General features: G+C 34.8%; 2 protein-coding genes across 2 annotated transcripts; one reads left to right on the top strand and one right to left on the bottom strand.

Annotated features, from left to right (window-relative positions):
• Positions 1-350: 350 nt before the first annotated feature.
• On the top strand, positions 351-19,088 carry LOC120216631 (bifunctional nuclease 1-like). Its single transcript, XM_039213986.1, has 10 exons — positions 351-435; positions 683-978; positions 1,118-1,288; positions 1,378-1,427; positions 1,540-1,596; positions 17,826-17,891; positions 18,023-18,097; positions 18,480-18,598; positions 18,718-18,809; positions 19,012-19,088. The coding sequence occupies exons 2-10, from the start codon at positions 699-701 to the stop codon at positions 19,071-19,073; spliced, it is 972 nt and encodes a 323-aa protein (XP_039069917.1). The 5' UTR covers positions 351-435; positions 683-698; the 3' UTR covers positions 19,074-19,088.
• A 638-nt stretch (positions 19,089-19,726) lies between these two features.
• LOC120216679 (inositol-pentakisphosphate 2-kinase-like) lies at positions 19,727-22,916 on the bottom strand. The gene is made up of 8 exons (XM_039214034.1): positions 22,697-22,916; positions 22,499-22,616; positions 22,142-22,345; positions 21,892-22,039; positions 21,359-21,399; positions 21,128-21,238; positions 20,359-20,955; positions 19,727-20,084 (listed from the first exon to the last, which is right to left on the bottom strand). Exons 2-7 carry the CDS (start codon positions 22,601-22,603, stop codon positions 20,359-20,361), a joined length of 1,206 nt encoding a protein of 401 aa, XP_039069965.1. The 5' UTR covers positions 22,604-22,616; positions 22,697-22,916; the 3' UTR covers positions 19,727-20,084.
• Between the last annotated feature and the right edge of the window lie 247 nt (positions 22,917-23,163).

The raw sequence follows: 23,163 nt of genomic DNA, 5'->3' as shown, positions 1-23,163 counted from the left end.
AAACGCCCATGTTTTATGGAATAAAGAGAGTATTAAATTTATTGATTGATTTTAGTAGTTAACGAATGATATTTTTCTGAGGTTTTAAATTCAAACAAATACATTTATAAGATATATATGTTGTTTATGATTAAAAATATAAAAAATGTTACTTTATAATTATTTTAAACTATAAAAAAAGTATATAATAATGTATTATTTATATAAGCATATGATTTTATATTGAAAAAGAAAATAAAAAAAAAAAAACAAAATGTGGAATTAGATTGAAGGGAGTAGATTTTTCTTTTCGGATAGAAATAAAGGGTGTAGATTTCCGCATTTTAATTAACCACGACTCGTCCAAAGTTTCTTGATTAACTTTGCTCTCATCTTAGATCAAAATGATATGATCTTTGTAAAGTTAAGAGTTGCCTGTTTGGGAAATCTTTTCAGGTTCAAAATTTTATCTGCCGATTTCACATTAATCAATGCTTTGATTGTACAACTACTACTTTTTTTAAATTGTCGGATCATCCATTGTCTTCAAATTTAGAAATTCTCTTTAACAATTTAGTTTTTAAAATCTGATGTCTAACCGAAAAAACGAGAATGAAGTGTAAAAATTCATTTAAGATTCTCATCAGGAAACTAATATCTATAAATGATATACACCTGACATTTATTTTTTATTGTGGTATAGGTGGTGATCGGGAAATATGGTTTCGTTGCAAGGACCGGTGATTTGCCCCGCCTTTCAGAGCAAACAAGTTGGGGTTAACTCGCTGATGGTAAATAGGCATTTCCCATGGGCAAGGTTGCTTACAAGTGATATATGGGGATACAGAAGAGAGATTGACGGAAAGAGTAAGTCCCGTAAACTGAAATTTCGAAATTGCAAGACCACGGTGCATTGTTGTTTCAGTTCATCTTCAGATTGGAATGGAAGTTTTGACGAAAACGATGGAAATTATGTTAATTCCAGTGTGGCTGAAGCTGGTATGTGAGCGCTAATTAAGCCAATGATTATTGTTTAGTTCTTCTTCTTGTTGCTGCTGCTGCTGCCTCCTTTAAATTGAAAAATAACTTCCGTCTTATAGAATTGTTGACTGATATATTTCACAATTGTTTCATGTAGATGAGGTGGTTTGTGGACCTGATGGAATTATGATTAAAATGAGGTATGGTAGTCATTTAAGATGTGTTCATAACAGTCCTCAAAATGGGCATCTGCCCAATTATGCACCTCATCATGCCATTGTTCTGAAGATGGAAGATGGGACTGGGCTTCTTCTACCAATCATCGTTTGTATGTGAACATGGTCCCAATCTTTTGTATCTATTTATTATCATTCCTAGTCATAATTGATTTGATGTGAGTTGTGGTTTTAAATGCAGTGAAGATGCCAAGTGTCTTGCTCAAGGCAGCATTGTGCAATGTCCGAGTTGTATGTCATCTTTTTTCTCTTCCGCATAGCTTATGGGATATATTGCATTTGGGGTTGTCACTTGGTTTTGTATAGAATGAGTGCTGATATATGCTTTGGCCATTATTTCTAGGTTAGACCTACGCTTTATCACGTTATCAAGGACATGATTGAAATGATGGGATACTCGGTGTCGTAACCGGTTTTCGTCCGGGCACGAAATATTTATTTGGCGGGAAAATTGATGTGAATAAATGGTTTTGAAAATAATTTGGGAGTCGCCATCGGCCTTTTGGATCAGGTAGGTCGAATACCTAAAAATTATCTTTTAAAAGAGTTTAAAAAAAACATCAATTAAAAAATGAACTGATCTTCGTTTATAACCAAAAATTCGTTCTTTTTAATAATAAAAAGGGATTCGTGGTCGGTTACGTTTAGGGAAGGATTAGCACCCCTACAACGCCCAAAATTGATACTTTTTAATTATAAATTGTCTCTATTATTAAAATTTTAAAAATTCAAAAATATATTTAATTTATAATCCTATTATTTCACAATTATATAAAAAATATTTATTTATTTAAAAATATCGGAAAAGGACTTCTAGGTGCCTTAAGACAGCTCTTTTCTTTGATATTGATAAATATTAATTTTTTTTTATCATAATATTTAATTTTAAAATACCAGAATAGGACATCCAGTTGTATTAAGACTGCCCTTTTCTTTGGTTTTGAAAAATATATATATATTAAAATATGATAAAAACATAATTTATGTAAAATCAAATTAAGATTTAATATAAATTATTATTATTATATATATTTATATGACTATATAATATAAATAATATTCAATATAAACAAGTACAATTAAAACATAAATAATCAATAATAAAAATAAAATTAGAACTATATATTTAAAAGCAGTAAAACTTTATGAAATATTTAAAATTAGTAACTAAATTATAATCTAATAAAATTAAATACCTAATTCGTAATTATTTAAAAATTCAGGGATTAAACATGTTATTTTCCTTATTTATTAATTTGGTGACTAAAATAAAACTATATAAAATTCGAATATCATATTAAAATAAATTAAAAATATATACTCATGATTAAAATATTAATTATTAAAATTAAAGGACTAAATATGATATTTATCCTAAATATATTATTTTAATATAAAGGACTAAAATAAATAAAACTAAAATTAAAGAACCAAATTAAAAGGATTATAAACTCGATTTAGTGACTAAAATGTAAAGTTATAAAACTAATGGACTGCGGATGGGGTTTACCCATATATGAAATTACACAGATACCCTCATCAAAACAACGTCGTTTTGATGAGGGTATTTATACCCATTTAAGCCGGCCCCAAGGATCACCCTTATCATTTCTTCCTTTCTTCTTTTCTCTCTAACAGAGAGAAAAAAATTTCTCTCTGTCTTCTCTCTAAACCCTCCACCGGAGGGAGACAAATTCCGACCGGCAGCCGTGTTCCGGCACCGGTCACCACCGCCGGCCACCGTGAACGGTGGCCGGAAATTTACAAAATACCCCAAAACTTAGATCTTCTCTTTCTAAGTCCGACTAAGGCCTTTATTTATCCTAAAAACCCTCGGGATTTCCTAGATCTAGGATTTTACCTTCGAAGTTCGAAGGTTTCCGGTGATGTTTCGAAGTCTCCGATGACCGAGTAAGCTTTCTCTTCTTTTTTCTTTTGGCTTCTGGTTGTTGTGTTGTTGGTTGTTGTCTGCTTGTTTATGTTTTTCCTCTGTATTTTTTTTCCCGGTGGTTGTCCTCGTCGTTGGTATTGTTGTGTTCTCTGGCTATTGGTTTTTTTTACTGTCCTCTGTCTGTTTTTTTTTCTGTCTCGCAGGTGTGGTGGCTTTTATAGCCACCTCCAGTGTTTGTCTTAGACCAGTCCAAAGGGGAAAGCTTCGGTGAGTCACTGGCCAAAGGAGGTGATGGAAGCCACTGGAACTGAGACGTGGAGGGGCTGCTGTCCCGGCTTGCTGGAGGCTGTTTGTAGCTGCAACGTGGAGGGGCAGCTGTCGCTGGAAGCTACTGGAAATGCAACGTGGAGATGCTGGAATGGAGAGGTAAAAATGGTGATTACAGTTGCCCCTCTTTGCTCGTTGCTGTGGAACAGGAATGGAGCAAAGACATAAAACACCATTTTTAGCTTGAAATGTTTAAACTTCTGATCTATAAGTTCTTTTCCTTATGAACTTTTTGCTCACTTAGGATGAATTCTTCTCATTATGAATTCTTCCACTGGGATTGACAATTTATCTCATTCTGGCAATGTTGGTGCTGATCTATCTCCTTCTGTGATAGAGTCATGCAAAGTGTTGAATAAGTTCTTCTCATTACAAACTTCTTCTTCTTCAGATAAGTTCTTCTCATTATGAACTTTTTCGCTGGGGATGACAATTTATCTTCTTCTGTGATGTAATCTAGCAAAAAGTTGAACAAATTCTCTTCCTTCTTCAAATGAGTTCTTCTTATTATGAACTTTTTATGGAAATGCTGATACTGATCTATCTCATTCTGTGATAGAATCAAACAAAGGTTGAACAAGCTCTTCTCATTATGAACTTCTTCTTCCTTCTTCAGATGATTTCTTCTCATTATGAACTTTCTCTGGAAAGTTGATGCTAATCTATTTGCGTCTGTGATAAAATTATGTAAAAGGTTGAACAAGCTCTTCTCATTGTGAACTTCTTCTTCTTCAGATGAGTTCTTCTCATTATGAACTTCTCTGGAAAAGCTGATCCATCAAGTGATGGATTTGAGCAAAAGGTTGAAAAAATTCTTCTCATTATGAATTTCTTCTTCTTCAGATGACGAGTTCTTCTCATTATGAACTCTACCTGGCAATGTTAATCCATCAAATGATGAATTTAAACAAAAGGTTGAACAAATTCTTCTCATTATGAACTTCTTCTTCCTTCTTCAGATGAGTTCTTCTCATTATGAACTTTCTCTGGAAAAGCTGATCCATCAAATAATGGATTTGAGCAAAAGGTTGAACAAATTCTTCTCATTATGAATTTCTTCTTCTTCAGATGATGAGTTCTTCTCATTATGAACTCTATCTGACAATGTTAATCCATCAAATGATGAATTTAACCAAAAGGTTGAACAAATTCTTCTCATTATGAACTTCTTCTTCCTTCTTCAGATGAGTTCTTCTCATTATGAACTTTCTCTGGAAAAGCTGATCCATCAAATAATGGATTTGAGCAAAAGGTTGAACAAATTCTTCTCATTATGAATTTCTTCTTCCTTCTTCAGATGAATTCTTCTCATTACGAACTTCCTCTGGAAAGTTTGATCCATCAAGTGATGGTTTTGAACAAAAAGTTGAACAAATTCTTCTCATTATGAATTTATTCTTTCAGATGAGTTCTTCTTATTATGAACTTCTTCTTCTTCTTCAGATGAGTTCTTCTCATTATGAACTCGACCTGGCAATGCTGATCCATTGAATGATGGATTTAAATCTTTGCTAAAATTTTTGAAATTCCTGTCAAAATTCAACATGGATAAAATGAATGAAAATGCACCTATTTTTGCAAATGCCTAAATATGATGCATGAATGTTGATGCAATCTTCATTTGACTTCAAAATGGTGAGCTTGGTTTTCCTCCACTTCATCATTTATTGTCAGGGTCACCTCTGGATATCAGTGTAGCAACTTATGCTATCAAGCTTGCATTTCTGAAGAACCATCTGATCAACTTGTATCTTTATGTATTCTTTGCTTCATGAAAGTCTCAGAAGAATTGTTTCATTTGTGGAACTCTTGTCGTAGTCAGAACTATTACCTTGATGCCCCATTTTGTCTTGGATAAAACCAACTTTCTTTGCTTGGAGTTGTGCAGAAATCTGATAAAGCTTTCATCTTTGAAAAGAGAATCTGTCATCTTTAAAAAGGGAATCTATCATCTTTGAAGAGAGAATCTATCATCTTTGAAGAATGTAGATGTAGATATGTTTGACTCAGCAGGGTTTAATTAGGAGAGTTGAGTCTGTTTTGATTTGACTCTTGAAACATATCACAAGGAGGATTTATCTTAATTCCTTTCATATCTCCACATCTAATCCAATCTCGAATACGGCAACTTGGACCATATCATGTCGAGATGTTTAACAACAACCTGTCGTTCAACCTTAGTTGGTGCCACTAGTTTCTTGTTGTTAAAATTTCTGCTTCCCTTCTGTGGAAAGAAATCTTCATTATATCTCGCTTCTAATTTTAGGGTGGAAGAAGACAGACTTGATCAATAAATGGAAACCATATAATCGTAACATTGGTTCAACATCAGAATAGCAGGTTCGTAAAACATTTGACGGCGCATTCATCCTTTCCTGTGGCTTCTGCTCAGATGTTCGTAAAACATTTGACAACACATTCATCCTTTCCTGTAGTTTCTGCTCAGATGTTCGTAAAACATTTGACAACACATTCATCCTTTCCTGTGGTTTCTGCTCAGATGTTCTCAATCATTGAAGCTCTTTGCCTAGTGTTCAAAGCTTTTGAATGACGTCACAAGACCACTTGAGAACAAAACTTAATAGGAATACAAATGAGATGCTGGTATGACCAAAAAGTTGATCAAATTCTCAAGATATGCTAGTGATGAATTGAATAAGAGATACCAATTGAGCTTGATATTGTCTCAGGCAAGGGTAAGTGTGATATTGATCACATTTTCTTCTGTAATGAGCGTTGTAGGAATTAGAAACACACCCACTATAAGAGCCATATATGGAAAGATATCCGTAGAATTCTTGATGCTGGGGATGAAACTCACATGATAAACCAAATAGATGAAAACTCGGTTCAGTCTAGTTGGCAATGATAACCCTAGTAACATCGGGAAAGAGCAATATACATGAGCTTCTCTCTTCAATGTCATCAAGTAAACAAAACTGATGTGAAAAACAGCTTCGTAACCTCAACAGTATGGTTGAAACTAACTGACAGAAATCTCAAAGAAGTGTTTTCAATTATCACCGACATACAAAAGGCCAAATTCAGATTTCGAGGTCTCGAGGAACTGATCCTTGGATCGAATGGTTTACAAAGGGACCATCTTTATTCATGTAACCATGTTGTAGCTTAACAAAGAACACACTATCATGTGACACATGGTTTAAGAAGATTGGGTATTTGAAACCATACTTGCTAAATAAATATTTGTTCAACAACAGGACCCTAATACAACTGCCTGATGAACGAAGCAATTATGTGTAGTCAGATTGACTGTTATTGTTTCACCATTTTCATTCTTCATATTTTTCTGTCTTATTGGAAATATCTACTCAAGTCAATGATTTTTAACACATGATGATGTGGGCCTTCAGCATACCCCAGCATTTGCTGATACGATCGTTCAAAAATGCCTCAACAGTCCTAATTCTGATTGAAATGGACTTTCAGCATGCCCCGATATTTGCTCCTTGTTAATCCGAGCCTTCAAAATGCCCCACATGGATCTGTCTGAAGGAACCTTTAAAATGCCCCAACATTTGCTGATACAGATGTTAAAAATGTGCTCAACATTACTTCTTGTTGAGATGAGCCTCTAAGAATGCCCAAATATTCATATTGTTGTGAGCCTTCAAAATGCCCCAATATTCTATTTCTGGTTGAAAATAGGCCTTCAAGATATCCCTCTAGATCTGTTTGATTCACTCTCAATATCTATTTGACTGAAATGTTATGATCCCCACAAGGTTCAATTTTGACAATGCACTGTTGTAGGTACTTGTGGCTTTATTCATGCCCCAAATCTGTTTATCTTGAATACTCTCATTCTGGCGTCACTAAACAGCAGTGTTGTCCGGTAACTGGAAGAATTCTCTTCATATTGTCACAAACTTAAGAAGTACTCAATCATTCTGACAGAAACGTCTGAAATATGTGTCTTCTGAATGAGGTGACCATTTTCTGTATCTGGAGGGATTTAGTCAGACAGTGAAGTAAAAATAGTTTGGTAATCTGTTTCAGGCTGACACAGTGGCTTATCATCTTTCAGTGAAGGCTATTTCTAGAATATACTTTTCTGAGGTCGAGAAACCAATTTATGTGAACAGTAATCTGATACAACAACAAGACTACATACAGTGGTACAGGCTTTTGAAAAATCTGCATCCATGCAACATGTTGATTCTGATAACAACTCATCTGATTATGAAGTGATCTTTCAGGATGATTTCACAGATATTGATAGTTCTTCTGATATCGAGGAAATACTGAATTCTGATTCTGATGAGAATAAACTGTTATACTTGACAAAAACAGGATATTCAGAGGTTGAGGCTTCAATAGCCATGGAGAGATGTGGTCCAGATTCATCAATTGCAGGGTTGACAGATTTTATATGTGCTGAAATGGCTAAGGTTACTGATGCACTTCTTATGGTAGAAGATAGGAAGCCATTATGCAATGATCCCAATTACAAGCAAAGGCGAAACTTGGGCTATGATTTGTGGAAAAGGAAGAAGCAGAGGAAGCTTGAAAAGAAGCTTCTTAATGAAGATGATCATGCAGTTCATCTTTCAATTCCAATGATCGGTTCTGGGGTTCCTACCGAATCAGATCAGATAACTCAAAGAACACTTTCAGAAGATGCTATTGGGTCTCCTTATTTCTACTATGAGCAAATTCATCTTTTAAATCCAATGATTGGTTTTGGGGTTCATACCAAACCAGATCAGATAACTCAAAGAACACTTCCAGAAGATGCTATTGAGTCTTCTTATTTCTACTATGAGCAAATTCATCTTTAAAATCCAATGATTGGTTTTTGGGGTTCATACCAAACCAGATCAGATAACTCAAAGAACACTTCCAGAAGATGCTATTGAGTCTTCTTATTTCTACTATGAGCACATGGCACTTGCTCCAGTTAATGTTTGGACTGGAATATCACAGTACTTATTCGATGTAGAGCCAGAATTTGTAGATTCGAAGCATTTTCATGCTACTACACTGAAAAGGGCTATATTCATAATTCTGCCAATTAAGAACAGATTTTCTCTTTATTCTGCTTCCTCCATGTGCTGATGCTTTTCCATTGACAAAGAAATGATGGCCTTCATGGGATAAAGTTGAACTGTTTACAAACATGTGCAGGGAGTGCCAAATTGATAGAAAGGATCTGTAAGGCTTTTGAAGCTTATGACAATGAATCACATTCGAATGTCCAAAAGTATGTTCTTGATGAGTGCTGAAAATGGAATCTAGTATGGGTTGGAAGGAATAAAGTTGTTCCACTTGAACCTGATGAGGTGTAAATGTTTCTAGGTTTCCCTAAAAACCATGAGGAGCTGCTAGAGACAAGTTCTCCAGTGATAACAATGTCCTGTCTCTTTTCTCTGGAATCAGTGATACAGAGGTTACCTTCTACTGTCTTAGTATACTTTTGAAAACAAATGTGCAAGAACTGAATGATGATCGGTTGGAGCAATTGATGAGTAGATTTGGTGGATTCGACCTTGTTGTCGATGGCATCCAGCGTAACAACCTTACTGGAAGAAATAAACATCATCAGGATAAAATAAAAGATTTTTGTTAGTGCATTTTCTTGCAATGACTGCTACGACAGTTGTCTCTTATGCTGCTACAATATATTCCACTCTTTTCAAATCATGAAACGTTTAGTTGATAGTAAAACTGGTCATCTTCAACTTTTTGGAATCCTGTAACCAATGTTACCCTATATAAAAGGCCTATAAGGGTAGATTCTGTTCCAATGTCTTATTCTATGCCATAAGTCCTCAAGTTCAAATTCAACAATCTTCTGAAGGACATAATGGATATTATCTTGACAAAGAAATTGATCGGCATAGAAGAAGTAGCAATGATGTATCAAGACTTGAGCCAGCATCACGGTATAACCAGAGTGCAGGTAGTGACTTGTTCATGGCTCTATGATGTAATCTTCTAGAGAACATAAATTGATGGTTGGGGAAAATAATCTGTCTGGTGATGCTTATCGCCCTCAGCATGAGATAAACGATAATTTTTCTTGATGAGCTGCTAATAATGTCATAGGAGAGTGTCACAAGTTCAATTCTCCAGACTTTCTGGCTTCTTGGACCACTTGCCTTTTAAAAATGTGAAGTGCTTCATTATTCTGGCCTCGTTCATTATTTTTCTACAACAGAGGTAGAATAAGCAACAGTTGCTTCAAGGATTTTCCTCATTTGAGGCTGTCCTGTTTGAAAATATTTTTTCTCATTTCTTTAATGAAGAATGAAAGAATTTTGCAAAGTATTACCACTTTCAGGTTCACAATATAATCAAATCATAAACAATGAGTTTAATGAATATCAAATAAATCAACTATACTTTTAAATCATTCAAAAATCATAGTCCTATGGCAAGTGTCAAAATTATTGACTGATTTGTGGTGTAGGTTGATTTTGGTAAAGTAGGTTCTTTCAAGTTGGTTCAGTATGTCGCTTCGGGCTTCCACTAACTTGAAGAAATGGTTGTTATGCTCATCTTGTAGAGATGCTTCTCGTTTCCAGAATCTCAGGAACGTTTTTGAGATGTGTGGTGCTTCATTAAGAGCTTAAGATCGTCTCTTATGTCGTTGTTGCACCATTCAATATTCGAGCCACCTTTTCAGGTTTTCAACTCGAATCCTCCTTTGGTTTCAAAGATGTTTTTTTAAAAATTTATATCTTGAACCCTCCTTTTATCATTTTTCATATCATGCATTAAAGATTTTAAAAACCAATTTTTGCAAATAAAAATCAATCTTGAGAGGCGGAATGAATTCTGAAGATATTCTTTTACTTAGAAATCCATGTACGATTAAAATGGACTTTTCAGGTACATAACGTAGGCCATGGCTTATGGTTATGAAAAAAAGGGATAAAAAGGCCCAAATAAGTGTTTAAGGGTCATCAAACCAAGGATCAATTCATTCTGATGCCATCAATCTTGTTTTGTTTGACTTGGATCTGCCTTGCTGGGGAATTTTCCATCAACTGGATCCCTCAAGACTGCCAAATTTTGGATTCATTTCCATTTTCTCATATCTCCAGCATTTCTTACTCTTCTTGTTTGTACTTGATCAACCTTGTAACTTGAGGCTCAATAAATCACCCATCTTGATTCAATTTTCCTTTTTTCTTTTTTTTTCCTTTTTTTTTCTTCTTTCTTTGCTGGATGAGTATAATACTTCAATTGCTTTGAGCACCTCCTTTTCCTTTTGCATTTTGGAGGTTTTCCATTATTCTTGATTGGATTGATCTTCAAGCACTCTGTATTTGACATACTTTGTAGTTCAAAACTTTCATGACTTCATGGAAACTTGTCTTCGTAATAAAACTGTATTGACAATCTTTATTCTTGTGAGCCAATATCCTTTACCTTGCCCCCCAATGTAGAGGGTGATCATTGGTTAAGGTTGAATTAGAAGAAAAATTATTCAGGCTCAAATGGGGACAACAAAGGATATATATATATATATTAAAGGATAAATGAAACAATGCCGTTCATCATCTCATACACAGAAACCTTTGTAAAAAGAGGTATCCACAGGGGGATGAATATTCAAGATTAACTTTATTTACATGAAAAAATGTAATTAATGCATGATATTTATTTCAATCAATCACTTTCCCCTTCTTCTTTGAGTATGCCCTAATCACTCGACTCGAATTATCATCAATGAGTTGGTCCATGATGCCTCATCTCGTCTCTTCTTGCAGTAAAATTCATGAATAGTTGAAAGTTTGGTTCTTTTGAGGTCTTTTGGTTTATGATGGTTTTGTATTTGGAAGGACAAATGTGTGACTTATAAAGTCATGTATATGGTGGAAGGTAGTATCATCAATCAATCGACTCTACCCGAGAAGGTAAACATCTAGAGTTTGTGTCTCAAAACAGGTAGAGACATTTCTTCAGAGTCTCAGATAAATGTAGTGTCAGGATTTGGTTTTGGTAAAGGTCGAGTAATTGGTGTTGGATGGGATATGGAAGATATAATTTTATCACTTGCCAATAGATCTATAACTCTTGCAAATTTAAAGAATATTTAATCTACTTGATACTCAATAATCTCAAGATTAAAACTTGATTCTTTGCTCATAACCATAAAAGCAACACAATTTATTTTTTTGCACAAAAGGCGGAGAAAGAAACAAAAAAAACAAGTTCAAACAAGATGCTGAAATAGAAAAGTACTATAGTGGTAGATAACACTTCCACTTATTTATTTATCATGACTCATCACTCCTCTATTGTTGGGTATGTACTTGGCCTAGGATTTTTATCCTTATTTGCTCCCCATTTCTTGATCATTTCTTGTGTCAAGACTCCCTTATCGACGAGCGTCTCTATTTCCTTTAACAGTGACCAACAATTCCCTGTTGAATGTCCAGATACTCCCAAGTGAAAATTACAGAAGCTATTTTGATCATAGCAATGAGCATAAGGCCTTGGTGACACCTTCACCAATCTTGGTGTAATGTATTGAGCTTTAACAAAATGAGGGTACAGGTCTGAGATAGATTCTTGAAACACCTTTAGAGTTTTTCTTGCTCGCGAGGCTATCACTTTCTTTGATCGTTCTGAACGAATGAATGCTCTCATGTTATTGAGGGGGTTCTGAATGCTCATTTCAGCTATAACTGGGGTAGTATTAACCAGACTCCTTAAGTTTCCCCTTGCCTTACTGGTTTTCGGAAAATCTGATATAGGTATCTGAGGTGTCTTCTGGGTTATATCTGCCTCATTTTTTCTTAGACCTATAGGCCAATCTCGAATTACATCCATGGGAGCCTTTTGATTTCTTTTCCCATTTTCTTGTGCCTGATATTCTTCGTAGGATTTGGTTATATTAGTTTTTGTTGCAACAATGGTTTCTGAACATTGAACCTTAACCCCTTCTTTTATCTTGCATTTTTGAATTGCTTGCTCTAAAGGGTCTTGGAAATTTCCCTTAAGGTTAGTAGGAACCTTAGCTGAACAATTTGGAATTCTAGTCTGATTTATCCAAGGAACTTCTTTATAGGTCCAATTCTCATTTGGAGGCCATTGTGATTGATCAAGTTGTGGAGTAATTGATCTGGCTGAGAGCATTTTTGGATGCAATTTTTCACTCGAACAGTGGAAGGGAGGAAATTGAAATCCCTGCACATTCTTTTTCTTCTTGATCACTCTATAAGGTTTGGCACCATGTTTAACTGAATAAGACCTCATTGTATTAACCCCAGCTTCTTTCTTGACTTTAGTATTGTCAGAGCCTCTTATCTTGCCATTCTTGATAGCCATTTCGATGATTTCTCCACTTATGATGATGTCAGAGAAATTATTAGGGACAACCCCTATCATGTGATTAACATAAGGAAATTTTAATGTGCTGATGAACAAAGTAGTGAACTCTTTTTCAATCAATGGTGGATGTACTTGAGAAGCAACGTCTTTCCATCATTGTGAATATTGTCGAAAGCTTTCATTGCACTTCATATTCATGCTTTGCAACATTGTTCGATCAGGGGCCATATCAGTCATGTGCTTGTATTAACCCAAAAAGCTTGAGCTAAATCCCTCCAAGAACGTATTTGAGTACGTTTTAGCTGATTATACCATCTGGATGCAGACCCAGATAAACTGTCTTGGAAACAGTGGATCAACAATTTTTCATTCTCTACATAGCCAGTCATACGACGACAATACATAGTGATATGATATGAAGGGCATGTAGTCCCATTATACTTCTCAAAATCTGGAACCTTGAACTTTGGTGGAATAACCAGGCCAGGGACCAAACTTAGTTCTTTGGCGTCAAACCCATAAAATGTCTCAACTGTCTCTATAGATTTTATCACCTCTTCTATATTTTCCAGTAGTTGAGTGAATTTTCCTTCTCAACTGATTTGTTTAGGTCAAGGACCTCATTACAAAATTCATCAGGCTTCAACTCAGAAGTAGTAGGACAATCAGTGGGGAACGATGCTCCAGCTTGATATGGTGAGTTCTTAACAGCAAAATAAATTGGTGACTGAATTTCCTGGGGTACAGAGGTGAACTCAGGAATATGAACAGGTGTAACACCCAAAGAATTTGTGGGGTTTTCAACAAGACTCTTTCCAGCAGTCAAATGCTTATCAATCATTTCTTTCATATTGTTCAGCAGATCGATCTGAGAATTAGCTTCGATTTGTGCCAACTTGCTCCTCAATTCCTCTTGTATTTCTTTCTGCTTTATCTCAAATTTGGCTAGCCTATCTTCAGTTTCTTTAGACATTTTTCTTGTGTCGTGCTGAGCGTTCTTGCTTCAAGGAAAAACCAAGATCACTTCGTTTGGAATCCTTATTTTAATGAATTAATGTTTTAATGTATTATGAAAAAAAATGCAAAGATGCCAAATGCAAATGTAAATATGTGAATGTAATAACAAGAATACAAATTGTGCAATACAAATGCAAAGATGCCAAATGTAAATATGCAAATGTAAAAATGTAAATGTAAATTATTTAAAATACCAGAATAGGACATCCAGTTTATTAAGACTGCCCTTTTCTTTGATATTGAAAATAAATAAACATTATTATTTAATTAAATATGTTTTAATGCATGATGTAAATTTAGAAATGTAAATGTAAATACAAACGTAAAAATGTACAAATGCAAAATACAAATGCATGTATGAAAAGGTGTTACTCAAGAGTGATCATCTTAGAACAGATTTCATTGAACGCAAAAGTTTCGGTACAAACAAAACTTTACATGTAGGGATATATTTTACTCCTAACTTTTCTAAAGCCTAATTATTTTCCATTCATGCTCAAAAAGTTGAGTCTTCAGTCTGCTTCGTCTCCTTATAAAATCAACTAAATCTATCATTTAAGAACCATATTGCTTGTCTGGACTGCAACTTCTTCTATAACATTATCTTTCATCTTCTGTGTCACTTCTCGAAGTTGCTCATTTTCTCTTGTAAGAGATCTTTTCTGTCCAAGAAGTTCTTGAACAAGATCTTCATATATGTTGCAGTTCTTTTTCAGCTTGGTGACCCCTGTTATCTATTCTTCTGGGGTACTTCCTAGGCCAGCATTTTGAAAGGTTTGACTGATCTTCTGAAAATCTTCATGCATGGTTTTCATTTCTGTGCTCAATTTCTCGTTTTGGTCGTTCAAGTCCTTCAAATAACATGCTTGAGCTTCATAAAAATCTCCACTACTCTGAATGTCCCGACTGATACTCTTACCATAGACTTCTTTTGGTATCAATCTGGTAGAATCTTTATGGATTACTTTTGGTATTAATATAACCGGTTCTCTGTGTGCAGAACTTCCCTCGATCCTCGTAGTTTCTTCAGGATGTCTTTCCTTGGTCGTATCATATTTTGTTTGATCATAAAACTTTTTGTCCATTTACGATTTCTTTCCAATATGATGAACAGTCTTTCAAGCCAACACCTTTTGGTTATGCCATGATCATGTAATGCAAACAAAAGAAATCAATATGAACATATTAGAGCAATGTAATATGCATGAAAAAAAAAACAGAACAGTTAGTACCAACTAAAAAAATCTATTTATCAATGTATAAATCTTAACCTCATGTTTTCTAGTTCCATGATTTGTTTGGAAAATTTAACTTAACCGCACGATTTCTAGTTCGCATGCATTTATTCAGGAAAAGGAAAAAAAAATTAAAAACTAGAGCTTATTTCTCCTTTGTGTATACCTACTGACAAAATTTCGGCATGGTTTCAGATCGAGAGAGTTTCTAGGGTTTATTATATGCAGGTTTTCAGTTCTAGGAGTAAAGGTACTCGAACTGTCCTTGTTGATGCCCCCTTGGGCTATCAAACCCTCAATCCTAGTCCATTACAGACTTAAACGGACCGAGTTCAATTCGAGGGGATACATTTCTCTATGACTAACACGGAGAATAAATTCTCACGAAGACATAGAGCATATGAACCCCGAAAGTTACTTGCTAGGTCTGACACGGAGAATAAATTCTCACGAAGACGTCGCTTTCACTCCCACTTAAAAGGGACAAACTCAATTATAGAGCTTTATGTTATGTAATGCAAGTGTTGTGTGTGAGGAGAAATGTTCAAACCTTTGACAGAAAAATAAATAACGAAATAAAATACTTACAAGTAAAATGAAACATATAAATATTATGAAAATAATAAGTAAATATAAAAAATTTTGAAAAGAAAGAATTAAAAATTAAATATATGAACTTTTAATTTTTAATTAATAGAGACAATTTATAATTGATTTTAAAGTTTGATCAGTTCCCCAGCGGAGTCGCCAAGCTGTCGTAACCGGTTTTCGTCCGGGCACGAAATATTTATTTGGCGGGAAAATTGATGTGAATAAATGGTTTTGAAAATAATTTGGGAGTCGCCATCGGCCTTTTGGATCAGGTAGGTCGAATACCTAAAAATTATCTTTTAAAAGAGTTTAAAAAAAACATCAATTAAAAAATGAACTGATCTGCGTTTATAACCAAAAATTCGTTCTTTTTAATAATAAAAAGGGATTCGTGGTCGGTTACGTTTAGGGAAGGATTAGCACCCCTACAACGCCCAAAATTGGTACTTTTTAATTATAAATTGTCTCTATTATTAAAATTTTAAAAATTCAAAAATATATTTAATTTATAATCCTATTATTTCACAATTATATAAAAAATATTTATTTATTTAAAAATATCGGAAAAGGACTTCTAGGTGCCTTAAGACAGCTCTTTTCTTTGATATTGATAAATATTAATTTTTTTTATCATAATATTTAATTTTAAAATACCAGAATAGGACATCCAGTTGTATTAAGACTGCCCTTTTCTTTGGTTTTGAAAAATATATATATATTAAAATATGATAAAAACATAATTTATGTAAAATCAAATTAAGATTTAATATAAATTATTATTTATTATATATATTTATATGACTATATAAATATAAATAATATTCAAATATAAACAAGTACAATTAAAACATAAATAATCAATAATAAAAATAAAATTAGAACTATATATTTAAAAGCAGTAAAACTTTATGAAAATATTTAAAATTAGTAACTAAATTATAATCTAATAAAATTAAATACCTAATTCGTAATTATTTAAAAATTCAGGGATTAAACATGTTATTTTCCTTATTTATTAATTTGGTGACTAAAATAAAACTATATAAAATTCGAATATCATATTAAAATAAATTAAAATATATACTCAGGATTAAAATATTAATTATTAAAATTAAAGGACTAAATATGATATTTATCCTAAATATTATTTTAATATAAAGGACTAAATAAATAAAACTAAATTAAAGAACCAAATTAAAAGGATTATAAACTCGATTTAGTGACTAAAATGTAAAGTTATAAAACTATGGACTGCGGATGGGGTTTACCCATATATGAAATTACACAGATACCCTCATCAAAACAACGTCGTTTTGATGAGGGTATTTATACCCATTTAAGCCGGCCCCAAGGATCACCCTTATCATTTCTTCCTTTCTTCTTTTCTCTCTAACAGAGAGAAAAAAATTTCTCTCTGTCTTCTCTCTAAACCCTCCCCGGAGGGAGACAAATTCCGACCGGCAGCCGTGTTCCGGCACGGTCACCACCGCCGGCCACCGTGAACGGTGGCCGGAAATTTACAAAATACCCCAAAACTTAGATCTTCTCTTTCTAAGTCCGACTAAGGCCTTTATTTATCCTAAAAACCCTCGGGATTTCCTAGATCTAGGATTTTACCTTCGAAGTTCGAAGGTTTCCGGTGATGTTTCGAAGTCTCCGATGACCGAGTAAGCTTTCTCTTCTTTTTTCTTTTGGCTTCTGGTTGTTGTGTTGTTGGTTGTTGTCTGCTTGTTTCTGTTTTTCCTCTGTATTTTTTTTTCCCGGTGGTTGTCCTCGTCGTTGGTATTGTTGTGTTCTCTGGCTATTGGTTTTTTTTACTGTCCTCTGTCTGTTTTTTTTTTTTCTGTCTCGCAGGTGTGGTGGCTTTTATAGCCACCTCCAGTGTTTGTCTTGGACCAGTCCAAAGGGGAAAGCTTCGGTGAGTCACTGGCCAAAGGAGGTGATGGAAGCCACTGGAACTGAGACGTGGAGGGGCTGCTGTCCCGGCTTGCTGGAGGCTGTTTGTAGCTGCAACGTGGAGGGGCAGCTGTCGCTGGAAGCTACTGGAAATGCAACGTGGAGATGCTGGAATGGAGAGGTAAAAATGGTGATTACACTCGGTATGATTCCTTTTCTTGTCCCAATATTTCAGCAAAAAATTATTTTCATTCTGTTACTACTTACCATTGCCTACTAGATGATGCCATCTGTATCTTTTGGACGAGTCGTTACCATTTCGACATCTGGGTTGTGAATTCTGATAAATTTTTAGTTCTTCTGCAGGTAAAGCTTGTTAGAGTTACTAAAAGAGTGCATGGGGCCTATTTTTCTCAGCTGTACCTGACAAAGGTATATATCTACTTCATGTGCGGACTATGGAACATCTGTTTGGTCTCTGTCTTCCTTTCACTTTTAGCGAATTTATCTTATTTGTGACACTGGGATATTCATATAGTCTTCACTCATTGTAGATGTCACAGGAGGGTGATGAAACAGAGTACATCGCTTTTGACCTTCGGCCTTCTGATGCTATCAACATTGCTGTGAGATGCAAGGTACCCTTTATCTGTTATTCTCTAGTGTGATTTTTTTGCCATTCCAATTTCATGATTAAAGATACCTGAGAGCATTCAAGGGAATTGTTAGATTTCCCCCCTTTTCCGTAGTTTATAACCTTGCAGAAATTATAGTGATAATGGAAAATTGGCTTTCATCTGTAATAGAGAAGCATTCATATGGCTGTCCGTCGATGCTTTTTCATTGACCCCATATTGTTTTTCCATATTGTTTTGGTTTTCTTGGCTACGAAGACTAGACATTGTCATGTGAAATATGGTTTACGTTATTTTGTGTTTGGTTCTGGATTGATTACACTTTTACCCAAATGTGAGCTTTTTGGAATTATGACCTTGGAAGCCTACCTGATCTGCTGTGCAGGTACCTATACAAGTGAATAAGCACTTAGCATATAGTGATGGAATGCGAGTGATTGAAACAGGGAAGCTGTCCATGAAGCCCCCAGCTTCAGATATCTTACCACATACTGAACTAGACCAGTTAGTCTCAAAACCCCTTTGGAGATCGCATTTTCTTTCTTTAGTGAGTGAACTAGACATTAAAATTTGTCACAAGATTCCCGTTATCTGAATGCAATGTGCTCTGATTTATGTTTCAGGCCAAGTGGTCAGCGTTGTCTCGATTCAGAGGAGTTCAAAATTGTCAGCGACTTAAATGAAGTTATTTCTGAGGAACGCTACAAGGATGCTGGTACTCTCCCTCCCGCTGACCATTTGTGTTTCATATATCATTCTACTGTAAAAACATCATCCCTTCACCTTCAGTTTTTGACGTTCCTTGTATCACTGCCTGAGATTATCTTGCTAGGTCGAGCCTTGTTTAATAAGAATTGTAGCATTTTTCTGTTAATTGTTAGTAATATGTATATTATGATTCTGCTGCTCCTTGGCAGCTGATTTGAGAGAGAAACTTGATATGTTTCGAGCTGCAAGGAACTTGAGGAGAGATGCGTAACACGTGATTATTTGTAATTAGTGAATCTTGAAGGGGTTTTAATTTATTGTTGTTGGAAAGCTGAAATCCATGGGTTCAGCCGGCAGCAAGCAATCGTCTCTGCTCACCTTCTGCCAATTTAATATGTAGATGAATAATTTATGTACATGTAGATGTACAGTGTAAAGGTTATTTGTTCCAAGCAAGTTGGTTTATTATATGCTCATCAATTTATGTATCTTTTTTTACTTGCTACCACCTAACTCACAATCCTAATCCAAATTTGAGTCGTAAAAGATCAAGAGATGAAAAAAAAACATATGTTCTAAATAAAATTCAAGTGAGAATAATTTAATACTATGAACCAACTAACAAACAAACGATTAAAGGCAAGATATAAACCTACATAAAGATATATGAAAATAAAATAAAAATTCTGCTATGTATATTATATAATTTAACTAGGACAAATGTATTTGATTTTTTAATTGTACTATTTTAAAATATTTAAATAATAAAATAAAAGAGTAAAACAAACTGGCTGCTCATGGTTAAGCTGATTTCAAGGCGGTCCACATTGCATGGACAGAGCAACCAAGGACCATTCAGTTTGCAACCCCTAAGGAAGACAGAAAAGAAATCAACTAGAATATAACTTCAAGCAAAAGATACATACAAAAGATTATTTTCTGCAAGGGAAATCCAAAAGCCCCAAAAAGAGGTGAAAGGAAGAACCTGAGCCTAAAGATAAGCGATATTCACCTTCGCTCTTACAGTCTTTACTTTTACAACGATCTGGGAACCATTTAATAAGAACTAACCAGTACAATCTTCAGTCTAACAATTAAAGAAACTGTCTTCCAAAGCATTCCTTTGATCTCTTACACTTCCATTGGAGTTCATTCTAACAGCTTTGTCGGTTTCATGCTCAGTTTTCACCATCTGAGAATAGCAGCTAACAATTTTCTTATCCAACTCGTAACAGGTCTCCATTTTCGTAAAAGGTTTCAGATCCAAATCAATGAAATACACCTACAAATTCACAACACAATAAGATATGCACGTAACGTGAGAAAGGAAGTAGGTAAACTTGCCATAAAAGACCCTGATTTCACCTCAAAATGATCCCCTTAATAAACAAAAAAATGTTATATAATGATTTTTATAGGTTTCTTCTAAGGATTGATCCCCTTAATAATTTTGGGCCACAAAATCAGCACATGATAAAAAAAATTCAAGGGGTCACTTTCAAGCACATGAATAATGATGTCAAGTCAAAGTCAAACAAATTGGCACGGAAATTTACCTAGTACTCAAACACTTGGTCAGTTGATCCCAGATATACAGTATTGTGAGAAGGGAGTCTACCATCTTCCTGCGGTCTAAAACTAATCATCAAACTACAGTCCTTTGCAGTTGCAGCTATCAAATACTCCTTTACAATCTTCAATCTTTCATCCAATGGAATGGACTGCAAAGAGGTATAGCGGCATGATAGTTTGCCTTTACTCAATTCTCTACAGACCATACAAGGTTGAGAAGTTATGTTGTAATAAGCATGAATTGCCCCTTCAATGTCATGAGTATCAAGCTTCTGAACTTCAAGAAGTTGATCTAAAGCACCAGAAGCATAAATTGTCTCAGCAACAAGCTGTATAAAACTAGCTGTGCGCTGGCCATTATCTGCCCGAATGACATTCTTAAGTGTATCTTCAAAGGCCTCACCAACCAGAGCAGTAGTGCTGTCTGCACCACCACCCAGGCTCCCAAACACAATAGAGCCATTCAAAAATACACGGAAATTGTTCTGAGGGGTGGCATATAGAGCTTCAATAGCTTTTTGTATCCCTTCTCTGGATCCAGAGAAAAAATCCAGTGGATTATATTTACTATATTCTGATATCTGAAAAATATTTTTGAAAGGTCACATAAAGAAAATTTAACAAAAAGGTCATATTAGCTAAATATATGGCCTATGAGTGAGAAAATTTCTATAAAGAGACACCTTCCATGCGGACACAGAAACAACTTAACACCAAAAAGCCGCCTAATAACATGAAGTTACATAAGGTTACCTCTTGATTAAGCAACTTCAATGCTTGATGCATTCTAAACCGAACTACGGTTTTCTTAACAGCATTTTCTTCAGCTATGAATCTTGAAATTGGGAGAAATCCACATTTGGGCTACTTCAATGAAAACAATTGAAAGTAATACATAGTTAAACAAATGAAAACACAGAACATGTCAAAAAGACAGTCGATTGCACAGAGAAATTGAGGGGAAAAGCAGAGAAGGAAATCTACCTTTATCTCAACAGTTATACATGGCTCATCTTTAAGATTACCTGAAAAAAGAAAGATAGCAATCATATAAAAAAATAACGAAACATTTGCTATATTTGAACTAATTTCAATATTTAATTAGGGTTAACCAATACTCTGACACCAAAGCTATGTTCTAGGAAAATGAAAATGAAGAAGACCACATACAGATCTTTAACTCTCCCCAAACTATGGGATTTTCCCACATAAATACATCGATGAGAGCTACTTCCTAGTCCTTTTCAGACTTCCAGTCTGTACAATGTAATTTAAGATATACAAATTTCCAGACATATTACCTACTGAAAGCCATTTCAAAAATATTATCTGCCTTCCTCTAATAGTACTTTTGCTCTCATAAGGATAAGACAGAAGTAAGCTATAAACCTATATAATTAAGCTCAACTGAGCATGATTACATAGTCATGTCTTCCTCAATCTATAAAAGTGACAAAGAAGATATAACCCCTTCACATTTTTTAGTACAACATCAGATTAGGAGATGGTGAAATTACGATTTGGAAAGATTGAGTGATCTGATAGGATCAGCACAGAATCACGATTGACATCAACCTGGGATGAATCAACTCTCCAAGCAGGCCGGTAAAAAGTCACGTTCTTCTCAACAGACTTGAGGAATTCCTTGGTAACATGAACACGAATCTGCCAAATTTCAAACAGACCAAAAATCCAACAGAAATTATAAAGCTCCTCAAACCAAATTAACTAAAACAGAACTGTGATAAACAGCACATATATAGATACCCCAACATCGACATGTTTTGGTCCTAACAATGGGCTCATGACATGCTTGACGTAGAGCTGCTCTAGAATCTCTCTGTTTGGCGACGCCGTTAGCTCCTCATTTTCTCGCCAAAGAAGCCGTTCATGCGTTGATAAGGCTCTATTTCCTTTCAAGCCGGTGTTGCCGTTCCGTTGCGACTTTTGTATTCGCATTACTTTCCCAATCTTATTATAATTATTGTACCGACAAAAATTCAAACCAAAAAATAAATAAGCAAGCATGATGGTAACAAATTCAGTTTTGTACTCAATCCCCTCAAGAACTTTTTGATTAATTTTAAATTTGGGGAAAAGAGAAGGATTAGTCGAAATACTTACAAATGCGGGAGACGATCCAGTATAGGCGAGGATAAGATTAACAGCTCCTTCTCCTCTATAGATCCAATCCCCTGCATCCTTTTGCTCTAAAATAACGTCCTCCATTTATCTACAGCGGCTGCAATTCATCCACCATAACAAAAACTAAAATCAACAGATAATTTTAAAAAGAAGAAAGAATTGAAATGATTCGATAACCTGATCAGGATGTCTTACAACAATGCAGACTGCCGATTGAGTTAGAAGCTGTAAAAAAATTGAGAAAATCGCAGCCAAACAATCGGTACTGGGAAATGGATATTATGAGTGGAAAAAGGCGTGGGGAGCAATCTACTTTGTCTTCTAGTTTTACTATGATGGAAAAAGGGTAGAGTCTTTCTTTCTCAGCTTTTTTGTTTTTCGATCTCTCTCTCCATGAGCTTAATAGTTGGGGACACGAAAGTCGGGTTAATATACAGTTAATATACGGAGGTACTGGATACATTAAAAGATATTTAATAAATTCGATTTAGCGTTACCGGAAATGTTGACTAATAATAATATAGTAGGTCTAAGTCATGAAGAAATATTAAAAAATTGTACAATCGGCAAACTTAACTTGTCGGTTCGTGTCGATCCAAATTAAAAATGTGTCGATCCAAAACGATATAACAGGTAAAACTATG

This window comes from Hibiscus syriacus, unplaced genomic scaffold (assembly GCF_006381635.1).
Source record: "Hibiscus syriacus cultivar Baekdansim isolate YM2019G1 unplaced genomic scaffold, ASM638163v2 tig00110163_pilon, whole genome shotgun sequence".
NCBI classification, from domain to species: Eukaryota; Viridiplantae; Streptophyta; class Magnoliopsida; order Malvales; family Malvaceae; genus Hibiscus; species Hibiscus syriacus.
This window is presented reverse-complemented; position numbering and strand designations above follow the sequence as displayed.

What these genes read in the sequence shown, in the direction of transcription:
- LOC120216631 (XM_039213986.1), top strand. Translation starts at nt 699, where the DNA reads ATGGTTTCGTTGCAAGGACCGGTGATTTGCCCCGCCTTTCAGAGCAAA. An exon ending in CATTGTGCAATGTCCGAGTT is followed by an intron (nt 1,428 to 1,539) that starts GTATGTCATCTT and finishes CATTATTTCTAG; the next exon opens with GTTAGACCTACGCTTTATCA. An exon ending in CTCAGCTGTACCTGACAAAG is followed by an intron (nt 17,892 to 18,022) that starts GTATATATCTAC and finishes TAGATGTCACAG; the next exon opens with GAGGGTGATGAAACAGAGTA.
- LOC120216679 (XM_039214034.1), bottom strand. Translation starts at nt 22,603, where the DNA reads ATGGAGGACGTTATTTTAGAGCAAAAGGATGCAGGGGATTGGATCTAT. An exon ending in TCACTCAATCTTTCCAAATC is followed by an intron (nt 21,400 to 21,891) that starts GTAATTTCACCA and finishes TTCTTTTTTCAG; the next exon opens with GTAATCTTAAAGATGAGCCA. An exon ending in GTATAACTGTTGAGATAAAG is followed by an intron (nt 21,239 to 21,358) that starts GTAGATTTCCTT and finishes TCATTGAAGTAG; the next exon opens with CCCAAATGTGGATTTCTCCC.